The 8,945-nt window shown below is 41.6% G+C and overlaps 1 protein-coding gene across 2 annotated transcripts in view; it reads right to left on the reverse strand.

Moving 5' to 3' along the window:
• The window catches only part of ankrd13b (ankyrin repeat domain 13B), a 41,207-nt gene extending 32,852 nt beyond the window's left edge, over positions 1-8,355 (reverse strand). Inside the window, exons 1-2 of one of the 2 annotated variants that reach the window (XM_030745376.1) lie at positions 8,122-8,355; positions 7,873-8,018 (exon numbers count right to left, since the gene is read on the reverse strand). In XM_030745376.1, coding sequence (XP_030601236.1) covers positions 7,873-7,980 — 108 coding nt within the window. In that variant the 5' untranslated portion in view covers positions 7,981-8,018; positions 8,122-8,355. Of the gene's footprint in view, positions 1-7,872 lie in introns of both variants that reach the window. The other variant, XM_030745375.1, reaches the window with a different exon arrangement.
• Positions 8,356-8,945: the final 590 nt, after the last annotated feature.

Here is an 8,945-nt window from a genome sequence, read left to right on the forward strand (position 1 = left end):
AAGGCCTTTACTCCTTTTTTAAACTTTCTCTTGCAGATCTGTGTCTGTCTTTTCTCCATTTGTTTCTATTTAAAATTTTGCATCATCCACTCATTATTTTGCCTATTTCTCTTTTTCCTTCCTCTCTCTTTGTCCTTAACCCATATCTGCTCCTTATTAATCAAACTCTATATTTTTATGCTTTTTTTATGCTAACCCCTTCTGTTTCATTTGTTCCTGTCCTCCCCTCAATAGGGAGCTCAGTGGAAGTTGCATTATTGATAGGCATCTCTGTCTGTGGCATCTGCTCCTTCTCTCACTCCTCTTTTTCTCTCCCCCTTTCTTCCTCGCCCCATGTGTGCCTGGTCTGATGCAGCTTGGCAGGTACTTAGGCCAACATCAATCTTTCATACAAACACCAAAGACACACACAGACATACACACACAAACTGAGCATATTCACATACAGCAGCCTTCTCAAAATGTTTGTGCACAGGGCGCATAAGAACAGAGGGATGGGAAGGAGGAGTGTAAAAATAACATTTCCTCCCCCTCCTCTCTTTCTTGCTTCTGTGATTCTCAATCCAGAGGAGGCTTGGAGAAATGCTAGACTGCCACAAAACCCTGATCCATTCTCATCGTAGCAACGCTTCCAAAATATATTAAAGGGTGGTTAAAAAATCCTGTGTGATAGGTGACATAGTGAGTAAAACAGAGGGCCCCCACAGAAGAGCAAACCCTCTCCAGAAGTCTCACACTCCTCTAAAAACAGTCACAATTCATTTCCACTTGTACTGGTGCATGCTGTGATTTCTAACAGTGAAAATAAAACCAAATCATCAAGTCAAGACAGTGACCTACATTTCACCAATATCTAATGTTTCTCTGTTTCACTGCACTTAGCCTGTTTATTGTCAGCTATAATCTCAACAGGTAGATCTGCAGACAGACAGGAGGACGCGGGCAGAAATCAAGACAGCCCGAACAGTGTGGGATGTCAGTGGACCTGCCAGAGTGGCAACAGGAGCAAGCAGAAAGCCTCTGTGATGGTTATCTAAAGGTGGTGACACTTGTTTGTCGCACTGAGCTGACACACGTTACCAAAACACCGGGAAATACATGCATGCAGAGTGACAGAGAAACAGCAAGGTGCAGGCATACTCACAGACCAAATCTGCTTGAATGGGAGCGTCAGTGCATATGTTATAAATGAACATAATCACATAATGTCGCTTACCGGAGTGAAACAACCACAGCTGTCACTTTCTTTCTTTTGTGTGTGTGTGTGTGTGTGTGTGTGTGTGTGTGTGTGTGTGTGTGTGTGTGTGTGTGTGTGTGTGTGTGTGAGCTTGTGAATTATGTAGCAATCTCAGGTAAACTCGGTGTGGCATGAGCTTCTGCTCATATTGAAAGCAGATTTTCTTTTTTCTTTTGCTTTTTGTTTGTGTGCATCATTCATTAGTACCTGTCAAGTTCAAGTGCCTTGGTTTTGCTAAAATTGATGGAAAACAGCATAATTAGCATTGCACCTTGGAACCCAAGCTGCAAAGCAACATGGCAAATCCATACATTTAGAAATGTCACAGTTCTGATTTGGTTTAATGTTCTGCATCATTACTCAGACAAGCTCAAACATTTGCACACTGGAGTCCAAAGGTCTGGGTGTGTTGTCATCTGTCACTACATTTATATTTATGGTTGTGCACTTTAATCTGAAACTCTTGTGTTCATGCAAAACCCTAAATATTATGTCTAAACTTTAAAAATAAAGTTATATTTCCATCCAATTATCTTTTAAAGGTGGTGATTGCAACCGAAGGCATTCTCCTGGGAGCTCTGCCAGTAAGAGCAGGTGTAGATTGACTGGCACACCAGCCTTAAGGCTTAGTATTCTTTTCTCTACTATGGTTCACAATACACTCACTGGCCACACAATTAGGTACACCTAATTGCCAATAAAATATCCCCTAGACATTTACATCATTTCATGTTGTTTATGCCAAGTTCTGACCATCTGAATGTTGCAGCAGAAATCAAGACTCATCAGACCAGGCAAGATTGTTCCAATTTTCCATTGTCCAATTTTGGTGAGCCCATGAAATTTGTAGCCTCAGTTTCCTGTTCTTAGCTGACAGGCGTGGCACCCAGTGTGGTCTTCTGCTGTTGTAGCCCATCTGCTTCAAGATTTGATATGCTCATTCAGAGATGCATTCAGAGATGCTCTTCTGCATACCTCGGCTTTAACAAGTGGTTATTTGAGAATAATCCCACTAGGTCAGTGATTTCTAAAATACTCGTACTGGGAAGTCTCACACCAACAACCATACCAAGTTCAGAGTCACTTAAATCACCTTTCTTGGGAGCCCGGGTGGCTTAGTGGTAAAGCCGGTGACCACATACATATGCCGCGTTGCGGTGCAGGTGGCATGGGTTTGAGTCCCGGCCTGTTGCCAATTTGCCCTCGTGTCTTCCCCTGCATCTTTCCCCCATTTCCTGTCTCCCTCCACTGTTGATAAAAGCTGCTGTGGCCAAAAATGTAAAAAAAACCCAAAAAAACTCCTTTCTTCCTCATTCTGATGCTCAGTTTGGAATTCACCAGGTTTTCTTGACCATGTCTACATGCCTAAATGCATTGAGTTGCTGCCATATGATTGGCTGAATAGATATTAAGTGCAGTTGAATAGGTGTACCTAATAAAGCAGCTGGAGTGGGATGGGAAATCTTAGTTGCTTAGACAGATGGATTACCGCAGGGGGAGGTTGCAGTCTGATGAGCCTCTCCAGTTTTATTTTCTTTTGAGCTTAGTAGCATAAATTCCTGACAACTAAATTCACCATGTAATTTATTAAGAAAAACAGTCACTATTGCTATCAGTTAACACAACAATTTTACATCCAAGTTAGATGTTCAGAAGAAGTAATGTTTTCCCAGTTCTTGAGGTGATACACAATAAATGATTGAGAGAAGCATCAGAATGGCATCCTCTGAAGGTTCAAGTATTGAACCTATACTGCATTGTGAGTCCTGCTTTTACGTGTCTGCCTAACAAAGACCACTAGAGTTCATTTTATTATTGCTAACGCGCTCTCTTTGCACTCTCTCTCTCTCTTTATTTGTTAAACGCTTTCAGCAACTTAACTAAATATGACCCAACCCAGCCCCCATGGTATCACTTTGTGGCTTTTCTGCACTGAAATCTGGAATTGGATTTTTATTACACAGAAGAAAGTAAGAGGGGTGGAGTGGGTTTGATGGATGGATGCTTGGCGATAAAGAGGGATGGAAAGCACCAGGGACAGAGGATAAAGAAAACTTTATGCAGTGGGGGAAATGTGACTTGGGAAGGAGGAAGAGAAGTAGCTCTTCGTAGACAGGTGCAATCAGATAGCAGATGGTCGGTGTAAAGATTCAGGCCTGTAGTGAAGGCAATGAACCCGAGAGCCTCAATTTATGGCTCGATTCCCCTCAAGCTACCAATCCAGCATGAGATTTTATAATGCTGATGTAACATTAGCACCTCGCCAAGGGCATCATAATCAAACCATGCTCTGAGGGGGGAGGGGGGGGGGGGGGGGGGGGGGGGGGGGGGGGGGACGCAGAGAAGACAAGAAACAGCAGCAGAGGAATCTTTCTGTCATTTCCTTGCTTTGTCCTAAGATAGACCATCACTCCTTACATGGCCCTGTTCTTTTTCAATTACGCTGCGCTTCTACGTCTGTGTGCAACCCAGACAGACTCTGCTCATGGTCAAAGTCTGTCATTATTTCCTCCCCACCTCCTCTCCACTTCTCTGCGCTCTGTCTTCACTCCTGTCATTACCTTGTTTGTGCCTCCGCTCCTCAGTTCAGACTGTCAGTGTTTGCCTCCTTGATTTCCAATTCCACCTCTCGTTACCCAGCTGGCTGTTAGTTCGCTCCTTAATACGAAGCTGTGGTAAAAACAGCTAAGACTCTCACCTCAGGATCTCTCATCCTCTCTTTTTTCTTTTCCTTTTTACCCACCACTGCTTGTTTTCCTTCTTATTTTCCATCTGTTTCTTTCTATTTGTGTTATTATCTGTGGTCGGCTGGCATTTATTTTACCATTCCTGCTCTTGCCTAACCTGTTACAAAAACGATACCTCTATATACATGCTACACTTTCATGTTACACCATCCAATCACTGCATTACAGGAAGGAAATAAGACTGTGAACAGAAACTGTGCCGGATATTTGATGTATGCACATGGTGAAATGATAAGTCTGATCATAGATTACTGAAGAATAACGCAGAGGTCAGTGATATTACACTGTTCTGTAAAATACTGCCTTTGTTATCTGGGGTGTAACAGCATAATGATGACACATCCTAATGCCTCTCATACGATGCTATGGGAAATGGGATTATGCATGTGCCTCTCTAATATTCTTTATCACTTCTATATTCCTTGTAGAAATCAACAGGTTTATCAATTGTATGTCTGGTTAGGGTTCAATCCGATCTAACAAAACAAACAGGCACACAGATCTTGAAAAATGCAGTCATTATCTCCATGAACAATCCAGACACCCATCTTGAAACATACTGCTAATTCTGGCTACACTGAATCCAGGTGGCTTACTGCAGCTAGAGCCATCGCTCTTTCTACTACAGTGTAATAAAGTGACTGGATAATATTGGTTTTAACCAGATCTGAACTCCTAAGTGCAATGCATACAAAATATAGCCCGCAACCTACATGTTTACCTCCATACATTATTTTTTTTTGTCAGCCACTTCTGTTTCCTCCTCCTCCATGTTTTCTCTCATTGGGTTAACCTAGCTGGAAACCATCACACTAGGCCAGTGAGAAAAGTAGGTTAGTGGCCTTGATTTTCATTTTAGCAATATCCCATATCTGAGCATGAAAATCAAAGTTCACTCCAATACATTTCAAACAGTGTCCTGCTTATGTACAGCAGACAGGCCAAGTAGGCCATACTAGGTAGCACTGGTGCTCTGATTTACTCAGGCAGGCATTTTAGAAGCTTGGGGAAAGATGAATAGTTTACATTTAAATTACAGTTAACTTGTTCATTGCTCCTGAATCATTCAACCTCCATCACTGCCTGCAGCTATTACACACACAAAAAAAATGTTTCGTCAAAATGTGCCAGAGCCAGGTTCTATGAGTTCACCGTATAATGAGTGCCAAATAATCTATAACAAATGAGTTGAGGGGTACTAATTTGTATTGCTGAAATTGTTGATATGAGTTCATAAAGTGAGGAAAATGTTTGCTGGGTTGTACATTATAATCCGTGTGGGCATACTGCCACATGGATTATATTTGCTACCTGTCACCACACACTTCGAGATTTAGACTCCGAAGGAACGCACCTGGTGCCGACATGAAAAACACGAGGAATATGGGGTAAAAAAGGCATCATATTCTCTTAAAGAGCTTGAAAGCCACATTCTAATATAAACAAGAAGAAGAAACAGAATTACATTTTACAGCTGTTTTAAATGTCATATAAACCTGGGGTGTATAATGACAGCTGGCAGAGATGGCCCCGTATACTGTAACTGCAACAAATGACAATAAAAATAACTTGCAAGTTGAAGATGGTCAGTTGTGCTTATTTACTAAAGTTCATCTGCACTTTTAGCACTTTGTTTGTCCTAATGCAGTAAAAAATAAAGCACCAGACAGTCTGGTTGGCTTAGTTTAAAAAGAAAAAAAAAAATGGGTCATATAAAAATCCAGGATACAAATGCACAGCAGAAGAGGAATAAAATTTGCATTATAAAATATTTATGGATACAAGGGTTTCTGAAAAAATGAATTACTGCGGGGCTATGAGGACAAATTTATTGAGCCTGTGTGAACCAAACATAGCCAAAAGTTTCTGTTTAGAGAACATGATGTGAACTATTAGCTCAAGCCATGTGTTAATATTTAATACTTCATTAAAAAAAATTCAGATACTGGTACAATATCATAATAAATACAGTGTAATAATTTGGTACCTACAGGTACCAAATTATAGGCACAAGGGAGGAAGTCAAAAACTATGCCAGTAATGCATAGACAGTTAATAATTACAGGTTAGCAGTATAATATTAATAAGCTACTTCCATAAAAGGGTGCCAGCAGGTCAGCATGCACCTGTAACACTTGACAGCAGCCACTATAAATTCCACAATTTGCAACAATGAGGCCTTTTTAAAGGCAGATATGTCAGTTTCAGGAAATGGATAAAATTCTTGTAGTCCTTCTGTGGCACTGGGACTGAGTTGTTACCAGAAACACTGAACCCACCGGGATTCATCCTCAGGGGAACATGAACATCTGCTCTACACTGAATGGGAATCCGTCCAGTACTTGTTAGGACATTTCTGAGTGTGCGACTGACCAATCAGCAGACCACACATTGGCTGAAGATCCACACTTTTGCTTTAAATGTATGAATTTAATAAGCCCAAATAAACAACCAACAGTCTTGACATTTGAAAACATACTTTGACTGAGGCACTTTCCCAGGTTAGCAACTAAACCAATTTTGAGTGAACACCCACTTGCCTGCACACATTCACACACACACTTGCCATACCTTGGTGAGCTATGTTTTCTCCGTAGATTTTGTGTAATCATCGACGTTGGCAGCCCATTTTTGGTTTCAGATTCTTTAAAATTGCATGATTAGTGACTAGATGTGAATGAGGAGAGTTTTCTCTGAGTGCCCTTCCAGTTTTAATTAAGTGCTCAACTAGCACAGTATAAAAATTCTCAGGGTTTGAAAAGTTCTTGTCTCCTCTGCCTCAAGAGCTCACGATTCATTTCCAATCCCTCTATGCATGAAACACACTGACTTGAATATGAGAGGTCTGTTCTTAGAGCCTCTTAACTGTGAGGTGTGCCATGTATTTTAAATTTGTTATTATTATGGTCAGGGTTTAAATGGTATATGTCATTACCACAATGTGTTACTGTAAATACAGGGAACTGGTGGACTGATAGCTGACAATTTTGGTCTAAAGAAATGGCTTCCCAGGTTATGATTTTATAACCACATGAAGGTACCGGGTGTGCATGTGTAGGCATGCGTAAATGTTTGTACACATGTGTAGAAATGTGATGGCTTGAGAACGATGCATGATGCAAGCCCTCAAAGCTGGTAACCTGCAGCGCATCTTCTATATAATGTGGAAGTCTTTCTGTACAATAGTTTGAATTCACCAGAATCTGTTCACATGACACACAGTATTATCTGGTCCCTCCCTTTTTTTTTTTACCGCTGTGAAAAATATGCCTCCATTACTGCATATATCACATTTTGGAGACCATAGTGTACCTTAATGATTCTATTACTGTATTTACTGTGGTGGCTGGCAACTGTTCGCCCACATGCTACAGTATCTGCATTGTCTCACCCACTCAAAAATGGTTTAGGTGCTGGAGGGAAGGTGGCAAGCCTACACTTTTGAGTAACAATAATGCTGCTTACACACGCGCGTGCGCACGCACGCACACACACACACACACACAAACACACACAGAGTGCAACCCCATATTTTTTCCCGGAATAAACTCCTGACACAACTTCCTGTACATATTTCAATTACTGGGAGGATGGGTTATTTTCAGTACCTGTGTGTGTATAGCCTGTTGTGTCACACTATGATTTAAAAATGAAAGGCAATAAGAAAATAGCGCAGATTCGCGGGTACAATATGGTCTACAAGTGTCACCCTCCACCCTATAACAATTAACTGCGCTAATACTGGCCAGGTTCTTAAATGAGGTGCTCCGTGGATGGCATCTTTTCCACCACCATTTACAGCTATGGATCCACATACCTATAATCGCCTGTAAAATATGTCTATATTGGGAAATAACAATGTGTTTGACCCCCCCCCTCCCGTCTCACCTGCTCGTTCGTTCCAAGCTCCTTCTCCAGTTGTCGGTGTTTGTTGTGCCACACCAGATAGTGGATAGGATAACGACTCTTCTCCGGAGTTTTCTTAGCAGAAATCATCCTCGGATCATAGTTTGCCTCCTCCTCCTCTTTCTTCACTGTGGATTGTAAGAATACTTTGTCATAGATTCACGCTATACAATTAGTCCTATCATCCTCCATCGGTAGTGATGCCCAAAAGGCGTGTAGGGACAACCTTACGCGTCAGAAACAGTGGATGATTCCCTGCTCGCTCTGCTTAGAATAAAAAAGCCACATGAAACCATTTAGTAAAGAAAGAAAGAAAGGGGAAAAAAAGCCCTCCCTTGATTGTCTCAATAGATTGGGTTACACCTTTATTCCTTATCCACCCGTTCCTCCTCCTCTGGCTTTCTCTTCCTCGCTCTCTTTCTCCCCTGCCTACTCTAACGCATCTATCCTCCTCCTCTCCTCCCATCCGGTGGTGACTGAGAAAGATGCATTGACAAGCTGCAATGAAATGGGCGCACACTCAGCCAATCCGCTGTCAGGGCTGTGATAAAACACATGCCTCGTGAAAAAGAAAAAGAAATCGAAATGATGTGCGTGTTTAAAGTGAACCAGGCCCGCATAGCATACGCCCCCCCCCCCCCCCCCCCCCCCCACACACACACACACACACACACACACACGAGTCCTTTGAACACGATGTGGGCGTACTATAGAGAGCATCGGAGTGCCCAGCAAAAAACAAAATTCATCAAACTTTAAATTAAAGCCTAACTTTTAATTGCTTTTGCCCTATGCCTTTTTTTTTAAATGTAATTCATAAAAGATTTTTCTGTTGGTGTCATAAACTGTGTTAGCAGGTGTGTAACAGATAAATTAAAAAACAATGATAGCAACAAACGTGTTTCACTTTAATGTTGCTGCTGAAACTACTGAGCCAATGATATTTCTGGTTAACATCTGGCAACTTTTCAGTCAGTGTGTAGTTGACTTTGCTGTAGTCCTGCTCTGTCGAAAATATCTCACTTTTAAGGATATCAGGGTCATCATTCCCTGTC

The sequence above is a fragment of the Archocentrus centrarchus genome, chromosome 13, assembly GCF_007364275.1.
Source record: "Archocentrus centrarchus isolate MPI-CPG fArcCen1 chromosome 13, fArcCen1, whole genome shotgun sequence".
Taxonomy (NCBI): Eukaryota; Metazoa; Chordata; class Actinopteri; order Cichliformes; family Cichlidae; genus Archocentrus; species Archocentrus centrarchus.